The sequence below is a fragment of the Ambystoma mexicanum genome, chromosome 9, assembly GCF_040938575.1.
Source record: "Ambystoma mexicanum isolate Mex_15411 chromosome 9, UKY_AmexF1_1, whole genome shotgun sequence".
NCBI classification, from domain to species: Eukaryota; Metazoa; Chordata; class Amphibia; order Caudata; family Ambystomatidae; genus Ambystoma; species Ambystoma mexicanum.
Window position 1 is genome coordinate 848796737 of NC_090931.1, and position 27351 is coordinate 848824087.

General features: G+C 44.3%; 1 protein-coding gene across 4 annotated transcripts in view; it reads right to left on the minus strand.

Annotated features, from left to right (window-relative positions):
* Positions 1-27351, minus strand: part of ERBB4 (erb-b2 receptor tyrosine kinase 4) — a 2687977-nt gene that overhangs the window by 616696 nt on the left and 2043930 nt on the right. For all 4 annotated transcript variants that reach the window (XM_069615918.1, XM_069615916.1, XM_069615919.1 and 1 more), the window contains exons 8-11: positions 24178-24291; positions 22466-22592; positions 18745-18818; positions 15727-15817 (exon numbers count right to left, since the gene is read on the minus strand). In XM_069615918.1, the coding sequence (XP_069472019.1) occupies positions 15727-15817; positions 18745-18818; positions 22466-22592; positions 24178-24291 (406 nt within the window). The remainder of the gene's footprint in view (positions 1-15726; positions 15818-18744; positions 18819-22465; positions 22593-24177; positions 24292-27351) is intronic.

Consider the following 27351-nt stretch of genomic DNA (forward strand, 5'->3'; position numbering starts at 1 on the left):
AACAGACCTGCATTTTAGGGGAGAGGGGCTAAAGCCCCATTAGCCCAATGGTTGTTGCTCACAAAGCAGTGGGTCAGGGAATGGGATGCCTGTGGATGCAACAGCACAGAGAGTTTACGGTAGAGTTCCATTGTTAGAGCAGTAAGCAGGGAGTGCGGCTGATTAATGTCGACTAATGCATTGCCCCTACTCGGGAGCTATACGGGAGTGGGGAACACAATGGAAGAAAAGATAATAGAAGCTCCCCCATACTTTTTGTTGAGGTGGAAAACACCGACAGGTGCTCCCCACTTGGATGGTTCCATTGTTTTCGGCTTAGTTTGGCCGGAACCTGCTTGGCTCTGTGCCTCAGGCTTTCAGCTGCCATCGGAGCGCATGAGGCGGCCGCCTTCCCCACCAGAGAGCTACCCTGCCGCGGCAGAGGCCCGGAGCAGAGAATGGGAGCTCTCCTGCCAGCAAGTGCTTTTCACTGCGCCCCGGCGACTGCAATCTGCGACCTATTTGGCTTTTCAGCGGTCTCTGGTTGTCCAGGTTCCGAGGTCATTAAGCGAAGCCCCCTGTTTCTCAGCATTAGCCCCACCGAGATGGATAATTGCTCTGCACGTCAGCTGGCTAGGATTTGCTGATCTCTGCCTGCTTTACCCTCCCTTCCATCCGCCTCAAGATCAGGGACCTGTGGCATCCTAATTGCCATTCCTGATCTGACTGACAGGGCCGGGGATTGAAGCGCAGGCTCATAAGTCCTGCTGGATCCTTCCTCAGAGCCGAAGCCAGCCCGGCAGCTGCTCGCCACTGCGAGAACCCACATTCACCTATCTATCTATGTCTCTCTCTCTCTCTCTGTCTCTCTCTCCCCTCTCTCTCTCTCTCTCTCTCTGTATTATATATATATATATATATATATATATATATATATATATATATATATATATATATATATATATATATATATATATATATATATATATATGTTATCCTTCTCTAATATATATATATGGTATTCCCAGGGCCATCTTAAGCACTGTGGGGGCCCGGGGCACGGACACCTTTAGGGCCCCCCTCCAACAGACCAAAGGAATTAAGGGATATAGAATATCAAGTGCGCCGCACCCCATGTCATGATAACAACCCATTGATTGATATGCTGCCTAGCAGAGATCAAAATAAGCATGGTGAATTCCCATTCAGATACCTTACCCTCTTCATTCTTGTTGTAATCAGAGTGATAAACCCACAACGAGGGTACTTGTGTTCAAGCATAGGTACAGCAAACATTTCATCAATAGCAGCCATGTGGAATTTATACTGGACATAGTATAACTGCAGGACACAGATTTTATGTCAAAGATACACATAATCCAGGATAGTCAAACGACTCAGATTAGCTGCCTCAGAGTCAGCAGAAGTGATCAAGCATGGAAACAGGCGACCAATGGGAAGCAAGAATAAAACTACACATACTATAGCATAGAGAGTGTATGACGACTTGAAGATACCAGGAAGGGGTCTGTATCCAGACAGACTGAGATTAGAAGTGAGACGTGGTTTTTAAACAGAGTTGCCATTTGAGAGCAAAGAAACAGGTGGTTGTGGTGTGTAATACATCAATGCTCACTATAATCATAGAAGCAACACTATATATAGCCATCGAAACCATGAGTGAGTCTTTTTTAAAGCCCATACCCTGAGAACAAAATCACTCTGAAGGGCTGACAATTTTGAAAAGTTTGGGGACTTGCAATTTTGACAAGTGAGGAAATACAAGATTAAATGAGATACGCAGGATCACACATTGATTAAGAGGTGAAGCTGGGATTCGTATCCACTCCGCAATTTCTGCTATTTACCAATTTCTTTTCTAGTTTTTACCCTGAACTAAAATAATCCCATTTTACAGAACTGACTTGGAAAATATGAAAATCAAATAACCCAATATATACATTGAAAAAAAAAACGTTATAGAAACATATTATGCAAAACAGGAATGATTTTTGCTTCCTTGTCTCCATCATCAAGGAAAGTATATAAATACCAGCATACTAATGGATGAAAAGATTTCAGATAGGTTTCTCTTTTGTATTTTAAAGCTTTAAATACACCCCAAACACAGGCTTGCGCAATGAGGTTAACAATGTGTTGAAAAACCTTTGAATTGTACAAAACAGCAAACCATTTTGTTGTCACATAAGCAGATCTTAAAATATGCTTGTAAGAAGCCTGCAATATCTGATCTGCTCTCTTCTGTCTAGAACTCCTTCCAATCAAATGGCCTACATGATAGGAAAGATCAGGTAATTGGCCAAACAATGCCACCAGTATGTGAGAAGCAAACCTTTTCATAGAAGGCAGTACAGTACTGTCAGTGATATAAAATGTGTCCAGGATCACTGTATCATCTGCTGGCAAAGCCAAGATCTAAGCATGAATGCTTTGGTTCCACAGTCTGGAATTTGGATACAAAAACACCACTAACACTTTATTGTCATCATTGGAGGTGCCTGTCTAGGTTTTACAACTCCCCATCTAAACAAACCAATTTCTAGACCTTCATCATACTGACGCTATGTTAGTTTCTATAGCAACTGCTATCGGGTGCAGATACATTGGTGATGATAGGAGTGCTATAAAACGAAGTACATATATATGCAGGCTTAACAACTTCATACATTTGAAATGTTGAGTCGGCCTTGCTGGAATTTGGTATTGTAATCTTGTATATGAACGCATATCCCTGCAATGAGTGCTTAACACACTGAGCTATCCTGAAACATCGGGGCACTCAAATTTATCAATATGTATTTAAACTTTGGCTATTGCATATGACCAATATAATCCCCACAGAAAGGTGAGAAGGCTACAGGTGTTGTGTCATGCAAACGATGTATACCACAGTGAACATAGCATTACAGGATGAAAAGATCAGAACAAAATGTACTTGTCAACAACAGACAGAAAATAGGTTTAGCCTTAGCAGCACACCATAGAAAATCCTGATGTGTGGTGCTTAATTTTGTTGACTTGGGGAAACTGAAATTTTTTAAAAATAATTCTCCTTCCTGGGGCCCCATCCAAGGGGCCCCTTTTGCCCCCCATAAAGACGTCCAAGAGACTCATTCTTTTTATGCTTGAGGAAGTAATCTGAAGATTACGAAAGCTTGCAAAAACATGACTTTGTTAGCCTTGAGGTATAACCTTGTTGTCTTGTTTGGAGCAACACTTTTTATATTACCCTTGGCAAACACGGTACCAGAAAACTGAACTTTATATATATATATATATATATATATATATATATATATATATATATATATATATATATATATATATATATATATATATATATATATAATGCTTTTATGGTGTTTCAGAAAATAATATTTCCCAATAATTTTTGAAAAGGGTTGTAAAAATGTCCATCTCCTATACGCCTCACATACATATGAAAGCTCACATCTAAGCTAGTCCTCACTTTGATGTGAGCTTTCACACATATAGTTATGTAGTTGTAAAAAATGTACTTTTCCTACACATACATTATGAAAAGGCACATCAAGGTCGGTCCTGACTTTGATGTGAGATTTCATGTGCACAGTAATGTACATATATGAAATGTACATCTCCTACACGTATGCGTACCATTTGTATAGAAGATCCACATTCATTCGGTGCATGCATGACATAAAGATCCTTCTTAACATTTAAATATTGCAGAATTGGCATGCAGTTAATTTTTTTAAAATCCTTTTTGGGGACCCTGAATTCTGATGAGATGGAGGCACATGCCAAAAATCTCCAAAAATCAAAGTAGCCAATTTTGAGGTATTTGGGCCAAAAACATTTCTTTTGTCCATGGGAAAACCCCATGATTAAAAAAAAACATTTGTTTTAAAATATTGAGCTGTCCAGGAAAATGTTTGACATTTCCATGTAGGGATGATTCCCACAAATCTGTCTGTAGGAGTTTTCCTTTTCCCATGGAAAGGTTAAAAAGTTATTGGGAAAAGTTATTTTCTGAAATTCCATACACAATTTGTTGTAACCTTTACTATGCTATTTCAGGTGAGAGCAATTTTTGCGCAGAGTAGGCCGCCCCAGAATGCACAATCACCAGGAGGTTATCCCAAAGTTTTAGAAGGACAATCTCTTTTCTATGGCATGGTCTAAAACAGAAGGTGTCAGGTAATATTATCCTCACCAATACTATCGCCACATTTATGGTCGTCTGGAACGGCCATAGGCGATATTATTAGTGGGGATAATTTTGAGGGGAAAAGGGAGCAGGGGTTGTGGCAGTGCCCTCCATTCCCTTTAAAATAATATAGGGATTATGGGGGTGTCCTCCGCAGGTTTAATGGGTTGATATGGTGCCATTCTTGTATGGCAATATTTTTGCGGGTATATTAACACATGGAACCAAACTGAATTGGATAGGGGGCAGCCCAAGATTAGTCTGCAATATCGCCACTTCTTACATCATAAAACCTTTACCTCGACAATGTATTAGAGTCCATAAAACCTTTAAAAATACAAAGTATAATAAAAACAACCAAACAAAGAAGCAACAAAGGAAAAATATATTATCCATAAATTTGAAACACATGGATAAAACCCATGGGCTCATTGGAACATAGATTTCAGTGTCTCTGATCGAAGCCTGAGTGCTTTTCTGAAGTAGGCATTCTGGACAGAGTTTCATAGTTTACCCAGAGTTCATTACTTGAAACCCGATGGTTATAGGCTGGGAGGCATTTCCTCGTGTTGACGTGCTTCAAGATTGGGATCAAGTAATCATTAAGTAAAATGGCATATTTCGAGTACAATATTACAGAATGTAAATTAGGTTCAACCTTGTCAATACAAAAAGGGAACAACTATTTGGTGAACATACTTGGTTGTGCCAGGTGGCAACCATGTATTAAGTGGCAACACATTAAAATGGAGGTCAAAGGCCAACATTCATAAATGAGCATTATAGAGTTAAGACATGGCTGAATACTAACAGCCGAAATGGCTTGATACTCTAGGAATTTTGCATTGTCCAACCAGCTAATCTACCTATTTTGGCTAAAGTTGGTGCCCAACTTTGGGTTCAACTGCTTGATTTCTAGTTTGGAAAAAGCAGAGCTGGAGGACCATAGATTGAGCGCACACACAGAAGCTAGACATTTTAGAATGTAACTACACCACAGGATCTTTTTAGCACCTGATGTAATCTAAGATGATGTTAGTTAATGTGGCTTTGGGATTCGATTGAAGATAGCCAGAACTTCAGTTGTGTACTCAGCCAAGAGTGACAGATCGGGGTGATACCTAATTCTATGTGTAATTTAAAGCCCGGGGAACATTTTAGCAAGCCTAATATTTTGAGACAAGATTGATTTTCCACCACTTCTAGGATGTGTTGGTCTTCAAAACCTCAAACCTCTGCTCTGTATAATCCGGTAGCCTTGGGGTGTTCCACATAGATTCCCATGATGACAGGTATAGGCTGTCAGCTAAAAACAGTATCAAACTTACTAAAGGCACAAACACTTTGGACCATCTTTCTGGCAGTGATGTTGAATTGCGTGACCCTTACAATGCTATCAAATTTACCCTCAAATATGTAAAATGGTCTTTCTCTGGGATCTTTTCATCTGGCCTGGTGGTATAAGTTAAGCACCTTTTAGGGCGCTTGATAGCTGAGAAACTGACAACCCCTGATTTTGCTGACTTTTAAGTCCAGAGAGGCCGTAAGGTTCACGTATCATGTGATCAGTTTTTGGAGCGAACACAGTGTCCTTGCAATAAGAGCCATGTCATCGGCATATGCCAAAGTAGGTGTTATTTCAGAACCAAAACGAGGAACTTTCACTTGGCCATTGAGCAGTGCACCTTCTACATTATAGGTTTATAGGGAGAACAACAGGGGTGCCAAACCTGCCGTATACCTCTATGAACCTTAAACAGTGTGGTACGGTCTCCCGGGCAACCTGCTCTCACTGCAGCTCTGGTGGCTCTGTTACCTCTTTGAAGCTCCTGGCCCTGCTTTCTGGAATGCCCTGTTCATGAAGGACCCGCCACAGCGTTGCCCTAGTGACAGAATCAAAAACTGTCAATAAGTCCATGTAGGCAACAGATAAGGGTTCTTCATAATTTGCACTGCACTTGCAGGAATAAGTACAGATTGAAAGCCCGATGTACAGTGCCAAGACTATTAGAGAATCCTAACTGTTAGTCAGATTAGCTATTATGTGATTGCATCCAGTCACTAATATAGCAGAAAAAAAAGATGTGAGAAGATGTTGACTGCACTGTCTCACAGGGATAGAGGGCGATTTGAAGATGGTAATGTGTTGTTGCGTTTCTTATAGACTGGGCACAGTACTGCATGTTTCCAGGAGTTTGGGAAGGTATTTCTCACCAACATAATGTTAGAAATATAAAACAGGATGACCAACCAGAAATAGGGATGATGTTTAAAGAGATCCACAGGTACTCGATCAGGCCCCGGAGCTTTAACAGCCCTTTGTGCTTTGATTGACTTCAACCCATGATCCAGCCGAGACTCATATTGCAGTTAGTCAACCCACCCTGCAGAGGCGGTAAAGAGAGAGCTATTCCCATGGGGCAATGTTTCCGGAGCACGGACAGTAAATGTTGTCAGAAACTCTTGCTGTATAGGTGCATTAGCAAAACCCAATAAACAATATAGTTCGGAAACATTGGCCACCCAATCGTCTGCAGGCACAGCACAGAGTGGTGGTACCTGTTCTGTGCCAGAGAAAGGTGGACCTGACTTCACAATTTCCCCGAATTATTATTCTCAAGAAGCTTCTGGAAGCTTATTCCATTTATCATCAACTACATTATTCTCTCTTTTTAATGGCTTGTTTATATTCTTATCTTCCTTTTCCTATATCCCTAGAGTCAACAGGGTTGTCTTGCAGAGTAATTAAAAGCTTATTTTTTGCTTTCCTACAATGGGTATCGAACCAGCTTGTTTTGCACACAGTTCGACTAGCAAACATACCCTCCAGGACTATCTGGGCTTTCGTTATGAGTATGGAGGGTGTGATTAAGGGGTGAATTAAAATTGAGCGTGAATGGAAGGTGATCAATGCAGAGATCTACAATGTTAGGCCAACCAGACACAGGAATAACGATGTAGTCTACCAGACTCTTACCAAGATGAGCAGCAACAGTTGCCTTTCCAGGTCGATCTGAAGGGGAGCGCCCATTTACTGCTCGAAGACCATACTCTATCAGTCATAATCCTAGATGCATCGCTGCATTATCAGATCTTTTACCTAATAAGATTGGTTTGCCCAAACGTAATGCCTGGTCATACTCTGTATCATGCACATCGTCCCCAGGACCTTCGACTATATGAACATTAACTCCCCCATCCCCCATTATCCAGATGGTGGTTGCACTACTTAGCCCTCAAGGCAATTTGCCACTAGGGCCGGATAGCAATGGGGGTAAACCTGGTTAAGATGGTAGGGCCCGCTGAAGGGTGTACCAAGAGCAGTCCATTCTTTGAGGTGGGGGGCATTGTTCCTTCATCCTTGGTACTGTTGAGGAAAAAGGTCATCTGCAGAGGAATGTACATGGCAAAGGCCTGAAGCCCCCAAGCAAGCATTAGATCTATCATAGAAGAATACATAAATAAATAACACATAGACTCTGCAGGCTTGACCTTCCAGAGCTCCTTCATGAGAAAATCAAGCTCGGCTTTGGTAAATAGAAAAGGGAGTCGAGTGTCTGCGGCTTCAAGAACAACACAACACACTCGAGAGGGCACTACGTTTATCAATCACATCATTACCCTCTCTTATGAGGTGGATTTTAATAAGAAAAAATGAGGCAAGTCTGGGCATAGTTGATCAGAGGCAGGAAGAGCGTTCCTAAGGTGAGCTAACATCTTTATCTGTCTGATTACCGTTTTCTGAGACAACACTATGCTTAGTCTACAAAATGGCTTCGGCTTGATGGTAAAAAGAACTCTTCAGTCTTTATAAGGGTTTTCTGAGCAGCATTGCTGTGTTTTCTCCAGCACCTTCATGTTCTTCTACACTGTCATTTCAAGAAATGGGGCTTGGGAGTAAATAAAGAGCACCCATGGCTTTGTTCAGCTACTTTGGTGTGAGGGAGTGGGTACTCAGTGGCCATCTTAAGTACATTGAAGAAGATGGAGAGCTAATCATCACGGCCCTCTGTGGACCCATCCGTACTCAAGCCAACCCCAGCCATCATTCAAAGGTTTGAAATGTACAATTTTGGAGATAGGCAAATGCTGTCTTGAGATAAGATCCCCCACAGCGGGATGTGGTCACAGATTGGAATAAGAACCCAATAGCCGTCCGGCCAGACCTGAGGCAGCACTGTCATTTGCTGAATCGGAGTCATGTATGAAAGAGGCAGGTTAAAGATTGGGCTGCATGTGAGTGGGTTGCAGGATGAACTGTCCCACATTAGGCGCATGGAATTTTTCCAGGTACTCTAACCCATAGCTTCTACAAGAGGGCCACCTAAGCATGCATATGCCGTAAAAGAATAGGGAATTGTACTCCTAGTCAGTTATAGGGGATACATTCAGACGGGGGTCGTTTTGGGCTGTTGGACGGTAACACACCAAGACAGGTAGGTGGTAGGTGATCAGAAATGGGGATCCCGAGGGCTAAGCCCTCTCAGAGGAGATGCAGGAGGAGGCCTTGGGAAGAGACTGTTTTACCTCCTTCCCTTTTCACTGGCGGTCGTCTCTCAGGAGCCTGACACAGGGTGGATGCAGGCTACCCAACATAGCATCCGAGGTATCAGAGAGTGCACATCTCAGTGAGTGCAAACAGCTGCAGGTCATGTTGCGTAAGGAGTTGGCGAATTTGCAGGTCATATTTTATTGCTGACAAGCAGTCAATGTACCCCCTTTGAAGGGGCTTGGGCTGTTTACAGGTCTTGGCTGACTACTTAACAATACTGACTTCCATGCATCCCAAGAATATAGACTGAGAAAAAGGATAAGAGCTTCTTAGGCCACCAATGGATTCTGGGGTTTGATCTAAGCAAACTATGTGGTATTAACATTGGGGCAGAGAAAACAGGCTGCAATAGACTCTTGTTGTGAGCCTTCCATGGACGGGTGCCAATGGGCAGGATACAGGTGTTCATCCTTCATGAATATGCCTGCCACAGGAATATCAGTGCTAGTCACTTTGAGCCTACCCTTGGTCTTATGTCTCCCCTTGCTTTGTGCATACCTGGGAATGTGGGGGTGGCCAGTCTGATGGCACTTTGGGTGATGGGAAATGTAGTTAGAGGCGGGTCCTGCCAAGTCTGTGCCCAGGCAATCACGCCTGCCTGACTTGTACCTGACTTTTACCTGTAACAGCGCCTCAATGCCTCCTGGTTGTATGCGTTCTTAATAAATGAAGTAAATAAATAAATAAATGTTCAATGTTCGCATTTCCTGCACCCCTATCGTGACTCTTGGATATGTCAGCCTCTAAGGAGGCTGTAGAGAGCAATGTAAAGCTGAGAGCTGCAACCTTCACTCCTTTGAGCCCCTCCACCCTCGCCCAAGCCCACCAAAATGTTGACAGAGGTAGTCAGGCTGAGTCCCAGCAAAGACCTTTTGTTTGGAATGTGTCATAAACCCACGGCCCACATTACGCCCCCGAGGACAAAACAAGGGCAAGGTGGTTGCAGGGGTTGTGGGAGGAACGTCTCTGAGTCGTTGTCACCTTTGTCCCCAGTGCAGATGTACACGGTGTGGGGGTAAGAGGTGTACAGGAGGCAGAACCAAAGGAAGTCTACGCTTCCCAGCAGCCCCGGGCCTAGGACTACAGCCCAGGCGGCCCAGGAAACGCCCAGGACAATGCCCGACGCAACGCGCATGCGCGAGGAGGCTAACGCGCATGCGCGATCCCAGAAAGTTTGTCCGTGCACGACTCTGCTGCCGAGAGGACGCATCTGACGGAGCTCCAGCGAAGCTTCTCGTAGGGCCGCCCTCGCTGCCGGATACATCTTCAGGCCCCGCGATGCCAAAGATAAGTACACTGCCTTCCATTTAAAGCTAGCCAGAGGGATATTAAAGCTGGAAAGAGGCCCTGGCTACCAGTGACATTTAGGAAGTCTTTATAAACTTCGGGGAAGATACGCGAACGTTCGCGAACTAACTATTAACCCACTAAATCTGCATGTGATGTGCATTCACCAGTTGCGGGTGTAAACGTAACGTTGTGCTCGCCTGTTGCGGGCCATTCAATGCCGTATTCGCCGTTGCGAGTACTTGTGAAATGCCAAAAGGCGTGAGAGGGCAAAGCTAACTATCTCTTTTTTTGTCAGGAGTTTACCGCCACCTTCAGCAACCTGATTTCTTGACACACAGTCTGCGGAGTCGGCGGGTGGAAGAAGCGCACTGGAAAACTAGAAGGGCCCGAGAGGCCATGGGAAATCAAGTTAGAGTTGGTTGGTGGAATTCCCAGGAAAGACACCATCCTTGGAATAGCACTCAAAGGGATGATCCCAAACGGGGCACCTTTGCCCCCTGTCCTAAAAACAAAACTTGATATTAAACCTTGTGAAGATGATCATGTTGCCATAATTTACAGGGAGATTCCAATCCTTTATTTACTGATTGGATCTGGAATGGAGCATTAAAGATTCCTACGTGTTCCCTTTAGTAAGTCGGATGTTGTGGGTCAATCCCGGGAAGGAAAAGTCCTGGTATACCCTGGTCAATGACATCACAATAAGGAACGCTCTGTGTTTAACGTGGACCGACATACAGACCGAGAAGCAAGGGATATTCCAAGCGTGCCACCGTGCAACGAGAATTTCTTTTCAGAGAAACACTACCTGATTAAGATGTGTCCAGGTTTGCTCAGAGAGTCCTTTAAACTGCTGGAGCAGAACAGAAGAGAACTCTACCTCATTATCCCCGAGTTGCAGCTGGGCTTTAGAAATTCATGGGGCAGTTCAATGAGGTCCGTATTGAACACACATTGAGCCCATTGGATTTTAAAAGGCTCAAAATGCATTCCAATTCAAATGTTAGGGAATGAGGTCAGGGGTCACACTCTGAGCATCTTCTATGATGCCCTGTGCAAACAGCAGTGGATCTGGGGTAACCACCTCAAGCAATGCGCCACCATCCTGCAGACATATATTACCTCCAATGCTGTAGCCCGCTCCAAGGAAATGCATACTATTGGATACGGACGCGCAACCCCGCCACCCCCGCCAACCATGATTATTTTTTAAAGGCAGGTTGACTTCATGACAATAAAGTGGTGGTGGCGTGTTCAGCTTTAAAGACAAATAATATAAAATAGGCAATAGACACCCTAGTAATTGCCATTTAACGCTTAAGTGTGGAAGTGGGCAGAGCCTACAATGGTTCCTCAAGGGAATTCCGGTTGAACATACACACCCTTGGCACTTACGGGGTTAATATCTAGGTGGAAGGTCTTCCTTTGATTTGTTTCTCCATGTGCTCAAGTTGTCTTTCTTTATTACAGAGACTTATTGTGCCACTTTCTTCAAATGACAGCCTTTCGCTCATTGCTTCAGAAGTCTGGAGTGCTGTCACTGTGCGAAAATGCACTCTAACTAGTCTGGGAAGATAGCTGGGTGAGTTGAGCGCCCCCTGCAGCTGTCTGCATCTAGCCTGTAGTTCCAGGTCCCTAACCCTGCATGATTGATTCAGACTTCTGAAAGAGATAACATTAATCCCGTTGAGTTGGGTATGATTGGCACCTTTTATTTTAAAACTAACCACCTGATTCACAAAGAATCAGGCAACTCGGGAAAGCACAGCTCGTGTGTCATTCTACATACCAGGCAGGTAATTTTAAAATTAGAAGTCACTCTGTACACAAAACACACTGCCCATTTAGGGAACAGGTAGCATGGCTGGCCTTCACCCCAGAGACTCAGAGGCGGAAGACTTGGGCTCAGGAGGTCGCCAGGAACCATTCCTCGCATTCAAGTTGCAATGCAATTCTTTGCCGGAGAGTTAAGGCAAATTAAAGACTCGGGCATCTTCATGTGTTTTCCCTTTAGTGAGTACAATGCTTGCCTATTTATATTATTCTACTTGGAATATGATCTGTCTGGTCTAATGATGGAAGCTTCCGGTGATGTCTTAGGAGAAGGCAGGCATCCTTATTGAATGAATGAGGTCCATGCATGGGCCTCATGACAAAGGTGGCGACGGCATTAAACAAAAAAACACCCTCACACTTTGTAGAGGCTTTTTCTAGCTGCACAGTCTATTTGTTAGGGGGTACAGGCTTTTGCCACCTTCTTCCCTTGGAGCAAGTTTATTTTGTGGTGGCAATTTCTTTGTCGCAGCCAGGATGATGGTGTGTGCGGTACGAGTTGGGGCTTGTAGCACCAGCATCGCCGGGTTTCGGTTGCTGTCTGGCTCACAGTTTCTGCCTGACAAGGGGATAGCCAGGGAACTGCGGTGCATCTGACAAGATCAGAAATGGCCACTCGCGGGTCCATGAAGACTGGCACTGGTAAGTAAACCCGGGGGTGCTACGCTGTGATTTGGTAAACCATGCCCCACTTCATCCTTGTGTCAACCCTGAAATCGGGAGTCAGACGTGTGGGACCATGTTTGTGTGTGTGTGTATATACACATATATTAAGTTCAGTTCGTTTGTACCATGTTAGCCAAGGGTTGAATAGCATGTTGATCCAGAAGAAAACAAGTCGATACCTTAATTAGGCTAACAAAGTAATTTATTTTGCATATTTGCAAGCTTTCGTGGAATATCTCCACTTCCTCAGGCGGAGATTAAATGAAGCATTTGGAAACCATCATGGCATTATAGCTTTCATAGCCCTGCCTGCAGATACCCCATTATCTGTGCCTGCCTGTACCTGATTTGTAGTTTTGCTCAGAAAGGCATCTGGATGTTCAACTCCCCCACACATTGCAGTACACTGGGTTAAATAGGGCAAAGTGTAGAGCAGGGAAGAGACATTGGGCCTCATTACAACCCAGGCGTTAAGGGGTTAACGGCGCCGTAAAAGGTGTCGGCGCAGTTAAACCCTTAACGCCTGATTACGAGGTCCCTTTGCGGGTTGCACTTTAACGCCTGCTTTTAGCAGGCGTTAAAAAACCAACCCGCAAAGGGACCTAGGAGCTAATTACGGCACCGTAATTTACGGTGCCGTAATTAGCGTCTTCCCCATTCCCATTGAGCCCTATGGGCCAAAAAGGGGAATGGGGAAGGGGCCATGGTGAATGGGGAATTACCGCCCCGCCAACCTTGGAATGGGGCGGTAATTCCGCCATTCACCATGGCGGACCCCGGCATGGACCATGGTGCTAATAGCACCATGGTTTAGCGCTGGGGTCGTAATGATGCTCATGAGAAAGCAGCCCATCATCTTAGTGTGCTTGTAGAAAGGCAGGAGGCTACATCTCAGTCACCAAAGGTATATCACTATTTTTTGTAGCTACATTATGACACTTGTCAAAAAATAAAACACTGGCACATTTGCAAAACCATGCTTGTAGGTCCTTGCCAATGCTCCTTACACAAGTTTGCTGGAAATCACCCATGTTTTATTTTTTCAAAAGTGTCAAATGTATTCACATACAATCGTCATATAACCTAGCCCCCACTTGACAAAATCCATTCAGACTTTACGAAAACATTTATATCTATATCTATAATCTTTTTTGCAAACCTTTGTGCAGATTTGTCAAATGGCACAGCATTTATAAGCCTTTACAATATTTTGGGACCCCTCTAATTTTGCCCCCTCTTGACAAAATCCCACCAAACTTTGCAAAAACATTTATATCTAGATCTGTTATCAGTTTGCCAAATTAATTGTAGATTTGTCAAATGGCACCTCATTTATAAGCCTTTACATTATTTTGGGACAACCCTCTGATTTTGCCCCCTTTTGACAAAATCCCACAAAACTTCGCAGAAACATTTATATATATATCTATTATCAGTTTGCCAAGTTAAGTGTAGATTTGTCAAATGGCACCTCATGTATAAGCCTTTACATTATTTAGAGACCCCCACTCTAATATTGCCCCCTCTTGATAGAATCTCACCAACCTTTGCAAACTCATTCAAAATCAGGTCAGGACTATAAATGCAAAATTTCATGCAGTTTCATTAGCGGCGCCAAAGTTATAAGCCATCCAAGAACTGCTTTTCACCAACCCTGTAATGTTGAGGTGTCCGTGATCTTCTCAGGGCTGTTTGTTAACATCAGAACTGTTTGCTGACTTTTACAGCGAAACACATCAGTTTTTATCTTCTTGAAGCCTTATTCCATCCCATCCTCATCACCCCTCACCTCCCCAGAGACTATTTGATAAGTTTGACAAGTGCAATGTTGTGTTTTTTAATATGTTTTTACCGCGATGTCCACGGACACCGGCTGCTGTCCGCGAATCCAAGATAGTGGGAATTTTGAAAAATCTAACGCACCTCACGCTTCACCCCAACCAATCAGCGAACTGATCTATTAGCCAAACAGTGTCCTGTCCACGGAGTGAACAGGGAAGTGTGTCCGCAGAGAGGACATAGATAACACACATTTTTTTAGACCTACTTTTTAGTTGTTTTAAAAAAAAACTACTGGGCGGATTTCCACCAAATTTACAAAAGCACACTTTCGAGACCAAGCTGCCGCTCTTGCCTCGAATTTGGTGAAAATCCATCCAGAGGTTTGGGCTGTAGGCGTGACCAAAGTTTTTTCTCCATTCAGTCTATGGGAAAAAAAGAAATGTTGGGACCCCTTATAACTTTGCCCCCCCCTCCTTGACCAAACCTCTCCAAACTGGAAATGAATTCAGAGAGGGCCATATACTTTTTTTGCAAAGTTTGGTGAGGATTCATCCACGGGGAGTGAAGTTATAGCCGCTCAAAAAGTGCTCTTCCTATGGGTTTAGCAACTTAACCATAACTACATGCCCGCTACCGTAGGCCATGTAATACATGCATTTCTCATCCTGAAAAAGAGGTAGACTGTAAGGACTTAACTGTGTCTCATGGCTATGCTGTCCCATGCCTGGCAAATGCAATAAAGAGCCTAAAATTAAGGTTCTGCGCATTGCACTTTCTTTTGTAATTGCTGCAAGCAGGCCCTGGGGCACACCTGGTCACATCTATGCATTATGTGGTTGCACACTAAAAAGTGAGACACACCTGCACCCATGTTTTCCATGATGTGCCGCCGCCTGGGGAGTAATGTGTACATTAAAATATGCAGTGTGAATGGCCTATACATGTGTGTGCCTTACCTTTTGAATATGGGATGCACTCAATAAAGATAGGGACTCATCTCCTCCCAGATTGTCCATGTGTTTCAAGGGGAATGCAGCACACATTAAGATCTCCCAAACACCCCAAAGTTTATTCATGCAAGTTCAGCAGACGCGCAAGCATATCCTTGACTTGCTGGAAAGCATATCTTGGAATCGGACCTAAAGTGAATATTGGGTTTTGATTCCAGCTATATTCAAAATGGTCGAGATCGATGTTTGTGGTTTATACAGACCTATGGGGAATAATGAACCAGAGAGTGGTTATGGGGAGCGGTGGGTGTGTGGGCTGGTGGTATGCATTTCAGGAAAGAGATAATGACTGGAGTTAACATAGTCCCACTATACCTGTCATAAACCTACGAGATATCTGTCACAGAAAGAAAATAAACTCTTCATCACAAGCACACCCAGATGATTTGAGAGCCAATCCTCACCTGTACAGCACCCTTCCTCCAATAGTGACCAGGTTGGAAAATACGCCGAAGTCCGTCATGTTTTTTGGCCAGGACTGTATGTTCAGGAAACCTGTAGAGAGAGAATTTGAGATGTTAGGGGCAGAGTCTTCCAGCTCGTCCTGCACAAGCTATTGTCCTGGGAGGCACGAGTCTTGTTAAAACAGGCATTGGCAATGCCAACAATTTCGGCTTTTGAATAGGCACGAGAAATGCATTGGCTAGGCACTGCAGCAGTGGTGTTAACTGGCCATCAATAGTAGCAGCTTCAAAATGCTGCAAGTACCTGGGCATATAATAGCAAATACCTAAAACGTATGCACAAGCCAAAACTGTTGCCTTTGCCAATGCTTGTTTTTAACAGGACTTCAGTGAAGGACACGTATAGGGCTTGTAATTCGAGTGGCGGAAGGCAGACCTGGTTGAGTCCTTTTTATCACACCAGTAGTGCGTTTACAACTATTATTATTATTGTTATTATTCTTCTTATTATTATTTTTTATTTAGTGAGCTCAGACCTAGCTTCTGGAAGCAACAGAGTGTTCTACAATCATAGAGGAAAGAACACAGGGAGGGAAGGAGAGAAGAAGGGAGCGGGGAGTTAACAGGAGCGGGAGGGCAATTGGCAGCAAGGAGTCTACAAGCAACCTGGGGAGGAGACAGAGGAGAGCAGATCACCCATTATCGGGCAGGGTGGGGAGTGCATACTACAGTTTAGATTAAGTCATTAACTCTTAGGAGACTGCTTAAAAAAACACTGGCAGGCATTTTGAATATAAAGTTTGATGATGAGGCTTGAAAAGCTAGCTTAAAGAGACCCCAGGAGGATGTGCGTTGGACAGCGAGGGGCAGGAAATGGGTGGGAATGGCCATAGGGATTAACATGCCATGGACAGTCATTTGGTGGGTAAATAATCAAACAACCCCTACATGTTTTGTGTCCCTCCTCACATGCCATTTCTCCCTTGATATACACCAATGCAATAGTTTCAGCTAGTAGGTGGCACTTTAGCAAAAACCTAACAGCCAAAACTATAGTGAGGTGTGCATCAGAGATACAAACCTTTGTGCCCGCTCTCCCTTATTACATACTATGTGGCTTTTATATGGCCAAAGTGACTTGCAAATATCGAAGGCCTGACTGGAACAGCTCATAAGCCAGGACCCTGTGTACCAGGAGGTAGGCAAGAGGCGGAAGAGAAACTAAATACTGGGGGAGAGGAGGGATACATACGCGGGGACGGGGGTTCTCTTCATTTGAAGATGTTACTTTTTTTGTAAAATTATTTATCTTACCCTTCTTTCACACACTGCCTGAGTCTCTAGATATACTCCAAAATACATCCCTAAAATAGTTAACAAGTAACCTATAAATGTTAATTCCCAAGTAGGCTGTTAGGATGCTTTCACTGAAGCACCAACTTAGGTCATCCTGGTATTGCTCGGTCCCTTAGAGATATGTGCTTGCACTTGCTCTTCATCAGGACAACCTTCCCTGTCTTATAGGTTTGTTTTCCAAGTTGTTAATGGTGCCCGCTTTCCCAGTGCTAGTTTCTCTCAATATAGCATTCTGGCATTGCTGCCAGACAAACATGCTGGTGCTGATGGATGCTGATGCTGCGCAACGATTATAACTATCCTTGGCCTATCATGGTTATGCAAGGCTTTTATTTTAAATACAAATGGTTAGCAATCCATATGTAGCATGAACAAGAGATAGACAAACATGCCAGAATATCAGCCTTTCATGTCTATCCATAGTCATTCATGGTTATCCAAACCCTATAGGATCCGGGATAAGCACGTATGTCCGTGGTTCCATGAATAGCGTTAAACCATGGTTATCCGGTTCCATGTAATAATGTCCCCGCAAAAAATGTCCCCTAACAAAAAAGTTGCAGTTTTTTGCAGAGACATTATTACATTGAAATTCCGGGGGGCACCCCTGCAGCCCCCCCATTTTTATTTTAAATGGGAGCAGGGAACAACCCCGAAACCCGTCACCATACATAATGTCACCATATATAATGTCGCCATTGCCTTTTCCGGGAGACATTATGTATGGGGACATTATTACCTGACACTGGTTATCCATGGTTTATCCCTGAGCTATTTACTATCCGCTGTTATCAGTGGTTCACCAAGGTCAGAACCGTGGACATGTATGGGCTTTATCCAGGGTTGACCATGGTAAACCATAGACAACCATGATTTGTCCATGAACTTAAAACAGGGTTTTCTTTTCCAAGTTCATAGGATAAGAAAGGCCATGGCGTTAGAGCATACGTTGATTTTTTAAGCTTGCATGTGTAATTCTTTCCCCTGTGTGTGATGCATCTTTGTGTGTGGTGCTGAAGTTCTTCAAGGTGAATCAGACTTGCAATGGGAGATGGTTTAAATTGCTTCGGATGGGGCGGTGTGTGACGCTCTCCTGAGTGTTGACTGGATTGCTTTATTTGAGTGGGTCCTGTGAACACCTAGGACAGTTTCTACTCCACAGTCTGGCTGGGAAGACAACCTGCTGCATTGTGCATGTTTCAGTGTGCCCTGTCTGTGGCCATGGTGGGAGGGAGATGGAAAGAAGTTAGCAGTAGCCTGAAGACCTGTCACTCAATGTGACCCCTGCTTGGAATCAATGTCATGCTCATCCTGATCCATCAATTAAAGAGATTAATGGGCCGCGGGAGGTCCAAGGACTAGCACTTATCACACATCAGTTGGGTAAGGGATTGTGGGAAAGCCGATATGGTTAGCTCTGTACATAAACATTGAATGCAGAATTAAAAACCTCTGAATTGATTGGAAACACCAAGCTAAGGGTAAAAAAGGTATCTGGCATCCTGAATAGGGCCACCGATCAGAGGAGCCATAACATGCAAGAATAGCCCCCTTCTCTCTGGGATTGCATTCAAGCTTCATTCTACATAGGATCATGCCACTACTTACTACGGGAAACACCCCAGGTTGCCCCACCAATCTTAAACGGAGTTAGTTTCTCACCTGTTATTTCTCGCACTGTCCGAAACACATTCAGTTTTTCAGGGTTGAGGGCAGCAACATTGTGATAGGCGTCCCTGAGAAGATGACAATAACAAATATATGAATACAAAATGATCTTGCTAGAACCCTTTTGTGACAGAATAATATGGTTATGAGACTGTGCATCGCCACTCTTCTTGAGACCAATGACACAGATCAGTCAGCTGGTCCCTTGGGAATGGCAGTCAGCTGGTCCCTTGGGAATACAGTATGTCAGTCAGCTGGTCCCTTGGGAAGGGCAGTCGGCTGGACCCTTGGGAATGGCAGTATGTCAGTCAGCTGGTCTCTTGGGAACGGCAGTCAGCTTGTTCCCTGGGAATGCCAGTATGCCAGTCAGCTGGTCCCTTGGTAATGGCAGTCAGCTGGTCCCTTGGTAAGGGCAGTATGTTAGTCAGCTGGTCCCTTGGGAATGGCAGTCAGCTGGTCTATTGGGAATGGCAGTCAGCTGGTCCCTTGGGAATACAGTATGTCAGTCAGCTGGTCCCTTGGGAATGGCAGTCGGCTGGACCCTTGGGAATGGCAGTATGTTAGTCAGCTGGTCTCTTGGGAACGGCAGTCAGCTGGTTCCCTGGGAATGCCAGTAGGCCAGTCAGCTGGTCCCTTGGGAATTGCAGTCAGCTGGTCCCTTGGTAATGGCAGTATGTTAGTCAGCTGGTCCCTTGGGAATGGCAGTCAGCTGGTCTCTTGGGAATGGCAGTATGTCAGTCAGCTGGTACCTTGATATGATATGATATTTTATTTATATCACGCACATACACAAGTGTTTCAGAGTGCGACCAAGCAAAGGGAGGGGAACATGGGAGAACACAAATACAATCTTACTAGGCCCAGTGACCTTAAGAACTTGCAAGTGCATGGAAAAGGGAAAAAGGGGGAAAGTGCGTTGAGGGGGAGAAGTGGAAAGTGCGGACAGAGGAGAAAACAGTATAAATAAAAAGTGGGATAGATAAATAAATAAATTCAGACAAAAAGTAGTGCAGCCAGACAACGTGGCAAGTGCATGGATAGTCAAATAGGGTATATCTGATAAGTGCAGAGGAAGAGTGGGAGACAGTATGGGTACAGATCCCAGTGTCAGGGGTGGCCGGAGGCAGTGGAGGAGGGAGGCAGGGTGCGCAGGTACCTAGGCCCGAAGGACAGATGGTGGCCAGGTGCCTGGTGCCGAGAGAGAGAAACAGATCAGCAGGGGAGAAGAGGGGCAAAGGAGGAGGAAAGAGGAAGGTCTTGAGGTGCTTTGGGAACTGGAGATGGTTCTCCTCAAGGTTCAGGGTGGCCGGGAGACTGTTCCAAAGGGAGGCCCCAGCCAAAGACAGAGATCTGCCCCCAGCTCGTTTCTTTGAAAAACGTCCGACCCTGAGGGAATTAGACATAGAGGAGCGAAGGACTCTAGAAGGGAGGTATTTACGGAGGGATAGTTGAAGGTATTTCAGTCCCAGGCCCCAGAAAATCTTGTGGACAATGCAGAGGGTTTTAAATTTAATTCTTGTATCCACTGGAAGCCAATGAAGGGAGTTCAGAGCTGGAGAGATACGATTCCAGGGCTTGAGGCCGAGGACAAGTCTCGCAGCCCTGTTCTGAATTAGTTGTAAATGGCAGACGGTGGAGGCAGGTAGATTTAGAAAGAGGCTGTTACAATAGTCCAACCTGGAGAGAACCAGAGCTTTGGAGACTCTGAGTGTCTGGGGAAAGGAGAGGAAAGGCAGAGTACCTCTAAGGAAGTGCAGTAAGAAATGTAACTTTTTAGAGACATCAGAGATGTGAGCGTAGAAGGAAAGTCTGGAGTCAAAGATGACCCCGGGGTTCTTAGCTTCGCAAGTAGGGGTAGAAGAAGGGCCAAGGGAGGCCGGCCAGAGAGTGAGGGGAAAGGATGGTGAAGGAGCCCCAATGAGGAGGATCTCAGTTTTGTTGGCATTTAGACAAAGATCATTGGCAGCACACCAATTTTGAATGGCGGATAGGCAATCAGAAATGAGGGAAGGCCTCAGCTTGGGAATGGCAGTGGCAGTGGGAATGGCAGTCGGCTGGTCCCTTGGGAATGGCAGTATGTCAGTCAGCTGGTCCCTTGGGAATGGCAGTCGGCTGGTCCCTTGAGAATGGCAGTATGCCAGTGCATCAGGTTGCAAAATACCTAATCAGACACAATTCAATCAGATCCTTGAAACTCTAGCTAAAGTAATTTATGATTCTTGTAAGTCACATAGAAACTATAGGATTAACACAATGATCTTTAAAGTAGACAAATATAATTGAGCATACACTGACAATTATCATTCAGGTAACGACCTTGCACAAGTTGGAGAATAGGTTGCCTGGCTATTGAATCCGTTCTGCCTCCCACACATCTTTGAGCAAATCCGACAGTGATGGCCAGGGATTGTCGGCTCTTGTGGACAAATGTTATTAAATCCATGGTGGCGAAGATGGTTTGCATGCTTGATAAAGACACGTTTAGCTATGGTGGATGTGATCAGTCACATAAATCACACCTTCTCTGCACACATACACATACTTTAAAGAGGCCCCATGGTGGCTAATAAAAACTGCATAGGGCAAAAGGATGTTCTGAAAATTCTAGTGGTGTTAATGCCATCCTGATAAAATTAAACATTCAGAAATGTGCTCTGATTCCGGACATCCTTTTAAGAAAAGGTGTGTTACTGGATTCAACCAATTGGAGACATTTGACAAAGCCAAATAAAGTTTACTTCCTTCGTAGCCCTGTATTCCTTCCCTGCACACTCCCTTTACTTGCAGTCCTTGCCCATCCCTCACACTCCCACTCTCTCAATCATTACTTAGTTTCAAATATTTCTATCGCCTGCCCTCCCGTGCCTTCCTCCCAGTCGGTCCACCTCAATCTCCTGAACTCACCATCCTTGAGTGCACCTGTGCCCCCACCCACAAACCCCTTGTTTCCTTCCATTCCTGCCATTTGACATTCTTTTGCTCTCCCAAAAGATGCAAAAAAACCTCTGTGGTGAAAGAAAAGGTAGTATGCAAAAACAAGGTTAGTAAATGTACAAATAATGAAAGTGTTGGATGGTCATTCTTATGAACATTTTCGTGGCATGCAAAAACATGGTTAATACATGATTAATGAACATGCTGAGGGCTCATTCTTATGAAAACCTGCTACATAATATCCACCATTGGCCTTGCAGCTGATGATATGCACTCAAGATCCCCTCCCCTGATCCACTCATTAACTATTCAGGTATGACATCAAATTAACCTTACTGTGCCATCTGGTGTTTGTTTCCAACTCCACAAAAGACATAACAAGAATCTTCCATCAATAGTCCTCTATTGGTGGGGGTGCATACACCACGTTTACTGCAATTGTGGAGTGGGGGAGTGAAACACGACTTTCCCAAGTAAAGAGGTTGGACAAACCTCTTTAGTTTATCCCGATGTGGACGGCCTCAAGTCAAGGACGTGACCAGAAAGGTGAAAGGCCATTTCCCCTTCTAGATAGAGACATATTTTAGGCAGAGAAGAGGTACACCAGGTGTATCATTGTTGTATTCATTATCATTGGCAAATCTTGACTCCCACAGCCAAGTAGAACCAGGAGGCATTTCCATTGGCAGTGCTGCACTCTACAGGTTCTTTGTCGAGCTGTCACTTACGAACAGTCTCCGCCTCACCCCATGGTAAAGTGCCAGAAAGTGTTGGTGCTCACCCGTCAATCCCGGTGACCAGGAAGATAAGGTTGCCGTTGATTTTGGTGCAGTTGATAAACTTGTCAATGTTGCTGGAGTCGACAGTCTGATCGGCGTGCAAGCTCCCAGTCCCAATGCCATCGCACACTGCAGTGAAAAGAGAAACAGGGTGGGGAGGAACGCCCCAAAATGAGGCTATGGAAGAAAAAAAAACGACTCACATTGGGCGTTGCCCACTCCTGCAATGGTGGACTTCTCTTCATTGATGCCAAGAGAGTAACTGAAGGTCTGTTGCCTCTAAAGTCGTAATACGTTTGCGGACTATCCAGGCACATATCAGAGGAGCAAACCTGCATAAACCGAAAGGGGGTGCTCGGGCGACTGGAGCATGACCCAGACTTTTTATATGGGCAAGTTTTTAAAAGGTGGATGTTTGTTGTTAGAGTCGTTGAATGAAATATATTATCACTCGCGTAGGGTTCCTCTATTGAGCCTTCAGTGTGCCAAGGAGGTATTGCATTATTTTACAGACGTTTTTTTTAAAAAAAAGTAATTTTCATTAAAAAATTACTTTGGAAAAACTCATTGAAATATATAGAGGGTAAAAGTTAAAAGAGGTGGGGAGGGAGTTGGGGTAAGGGTAATAGCATACAGAAGTGGGGGGTTGTGGCAGAGGAAACCCCGAAATATATATATTTTTTTTTTAAAAAGAGGTTTTTTGAAGTCATTTCTTAGAAAAAAATGACTTCGAAAAAACTGTTGTCGGCAAAGGGACATAGAACCTTAAGCACCTGCCCAGAACATCAACAGGTCATTCGCTGGAACTACCGGATAACATATAACTGTATATTTTAATTTTATTTTTCTTGAATCGACAATATATTAAACGATGAATGCACCACCCAATTTTCATTACTAGCAGCCAAGCTTATTCTTACTTCTCAACATATTTGAAGAACCACTGTCGGCTGTTTTAAGTGTTTTGAATGGCAGAGTGCTGTAGAGTGCTTGCAGAGTGCTTGCAGAGTGAACATAACTTGAAATATCACTACAGCATTACAGAAGCAAACAATCTGTGATTTATGCACCAATTGAAACACATTTCAAGCAGTAAAATCCCATTTTCTTCCCCTCTTCCTTTTAAAACTTTTTTCTGAATCATATACTTGTAAATCTGCTGGCCAGTAAGGATACAGGCAACTGTGTGGCTTAGAGAACTAGTGCATTCACTACTGTGATCTGTGTTTCACCACATTATGACAAGGACAAATCCAGGCAGGTCTGATCAGTCTTTCTGAGATCAATAAAATGAGTACCTTTGAGTTGGGTAACAAAAAACATGTTACCCGCGTCAAGCGGATTCCATGGCAGTGAAGGTGCATGCTGGAAATGCACCCATTCTGTTACGCCTAGTAAGGCTCAATCTGGCGAACTATGTCACATTGCTGGATTGCGATAGCCATAGCTGCCAGACTCTGTTTGGAAGGCATTTAGGAGGCCTCAAACTAACACTGTGCTTTTTGGAACCTAGGCAGAAACATTACATGTTTTAGATGCGAAAGAGTCCAGCAAGTTGGCCTCCCACTTAATCTTTTTACCTGGGCAGTAGAAAACTCCATGTCAAAATATGTTTGTGGGGCAAAAAAGATAGCAACAATGACCTAATTCTGCTTGTTGAAAGTCCAGGTGATGTTTCCATCAAGTCTGACAAAAGATCATGAAAGGCACTCACCTTTGGGACAGATGTCAGTGCAGGGCTTGCATAACTTGATGCCATGTTCCTCCACCTCCATCTTGTTGCTGGGGCAAGCTCTCACACATGAACTCTGGTCCACCACAAAGTTATCTGTGGAGAGGAAATGCACAATAGCATGGTAGGCACAAAGGTGGCATATGTAAAAGACTAGGTTACACGCCCACATAGTAGTTTGCATAGAGGAACGAATTCACCCACACACATCCTCCATAAAACGCTTTGAACAGAGATCCTCCAAAATTGGGCAAATAAAAATAGACAGTTCAGATATTCTGTCCCGCCGTAAATCCTGAACTTGGCAAGAGTTCCCCAATTCACTGGAATCCTGAGAATGCCCTCCTGCCTAAATATGTTCTGATTATGTCAACTATGCGGCACCCATTTTCTGAATTGTACACCTCTTCAATTGCTTATCATCTCTCGCCTCATGGATGCCTCCTTAATGTCCGTGTTCCCATCTTGCCTTATTTAATATGTGATATAAAGTTCTAGCTCTACCCGTTGCTGTCAAGTTGCCCTGTGTCATGCATGCCACCTTAAGGTCATCCTTGTTTTTCTAATTGCATGCTGGTATTTGTGGGCCAATACTTACAATGGAAAAGAAAAGAACTATATGTCTCATCATGCAATGGGAAAAATGAGGACTGGCGAGATATACCATTTATGGCAAAGGGCAACTTGGCAGCTATGTCCACCTGTAGATCAATAATGCCGTACACGGCCTTGTCAGTAGTGAGATATCAAAGACACACAGCTCAGAATAACATCATGACCAATCATACCAATACCCTGTCACACGTTAACCAAATAACTGCATCTCTCAGAGATGTACGATAATCACAGTGAATTTTGTCATGTTTGGAATTCATCATTGAGATGAAGGTGATGTGCCATTAGAATAATGTAGCAGATGAAAGTTAACCCTGTGAAGCCAAAGGCTATGGCACAAGACCGCAGAGCTTTGCTTTACTCCTTTTCTAAACATGCAGTACATCTCAGAATGAAAATGCCTTTTTGTTTCATAAACATTTTAACAGAATGCAAAACGCCAAGGCAATTCCATTGTGTCCCGAGCCTAAAACATAATGTAGACCATTGTGTCTGTAGACTGCGAAGGCATTGGATCTATTCTTCACAAGATGGACTTTTGCACTGGCCTGGGATTATGTGTGGCTCGCCCGCATTGTCTCTAATCAAGATTATACCTAGTGCCAATTGCAGTCGTGGTTCTGCCATCAACTAATTAATGTGTCTTTATCAATTTCTATGGAGGCTCTATTGCAGGGGTCTTAGTTGTTTTAGACTACAATTTCTAATTAACCCTTACCATGGGGTTTCAGTGTGGAGGGCTATGTGAAATGCTAGACCGGAATTGCATAGCCATAGCTGCATTCTAAAGTGAATCGATGCATAGCTCTGCATGCGGCCTGTGTCCACAGATGTGATGCACGTTATACATGCCTTAAACTCGGATGGAGTTCATCTTCAAAGTCGTTTTTCTAGGTCCAACGCGATTGGCTGGCCTCGCCAGTTGTGGTCTCCCTAGATTGAAAGCCTGAGCAGTGGGAGAGGGGCTGAGAGGGATGGGGGAGTGATGTACGATTGTCTGTGGGTGAGGGGGCACATGTATCACAATGTGCCACTGTGAACACTGCCAGGATCCGTGGAGGTTTGGGTGGATAGGTGTGTTGTCAGGTTTGGAGTTGACAGGATGGGAAGAGAGCCCCACAGAAAAGCAAGATGATGGGACCCTTTCCCAAGGTCCAGTTTCCTTTCTGTCTGCCTCCTTCCCATGCCTGAAACTTCAAAGGTGTTATGGTGTACAGCACCTTGGTGTGTGATGCTAGCCTTTGGTGTGTGAGTCCCCCTTTAAAAAGCAAAGTTCACAGGAGATTGCCTGCTGAGAGCTACATTGCCTGGAAGGTTGTGCTATTTTCATCCTGAGGGGAGTCAAACTAAGGCATATTGTTTCTACATGGGATCAGTAGAGACAGACAGGCTGCCATAAATACACATTGCTCTCTCATATCTGGTCTGGGCTCACAGGGTTGTATGATTTCAAATTGCTGTGGCTTTAATAATTGTGTGTTCTTATCTGCCACTATGTAGCTTATTCTTAGAGTTTACACTGTCATCAGATGGATAAGGACAACAATGTTTATATTTCGAATCAATGACATACATGTTAAATGCAGTCTGTATTTGCAGTGACTTTGAGCCACAGCAGCGGTGAGGAATCCACCTCTGAATCTGTTCTAGGGCACTGGGACTGGTGCAGGAAGAGCACATATATGCACTATGTTTTTGGCATAGAGCTTTATGGACGTGGGATCTGAGTAGCAGACGACCATTTCAGGGACAGAATACCCTCAACACGTTATTTAGTCAATGAAAATCAGAAAAAGCTTGGGCTATTTCAACATGTTACGATGAAAATGTGTCACTAATTCACTGACAGATAACACCCACTCATGCACAGACACACACAAAAACACACACACACACGCACACACATGAGCAGACAACACAGACACACTCACACAGTGACCTATTGAAACCCAACCAGCATACATCAGATGCTGCATGTGCAGTACTAATGGGTGCAATACAGCTGGCAAAACACAAACATCTGTATTTTGGGCAGTTCAACTCGTGAACTTCGGGAACTGTTCAATCGATTCGACTGGGTACATTTTAGGTCATTTGGGGATAGAAATGAAGGCCCTGCAAGAGTTCAGATGGCTACTACCCCCCCTCCCACAAAGCTCTATAACATACACCACTGCCATAACAGGGTCTCCCAGGCCACTGCACGGCAGTGGGATATTTAAAACCTATTAACACCCAATAGATGGCATAATGGGACCCCAAACCCAATCAGGGAGCTCAGAAAGTTGGCTTTACCCCAACTCATTTCCCGCATTCCCAGTCCCCTGAACAGCGGGAGGCCAGCATCATGTCTTCTGGGGTGCCGGCACAGGCCTCCACTCCCTCCTCTTCCAGTTGCCCCTATTCATCTCGCCACCAACCTGTTATGCACCCCCCAGCAACCCTTCACCGTGGCCCAGCACCTACCGTTCCAGTTTTGCCAGAGGTTGCAGTCACCTGCTTTCCTCTCCATTCTTCCACTCCCCTATGGCTGCCATGAAA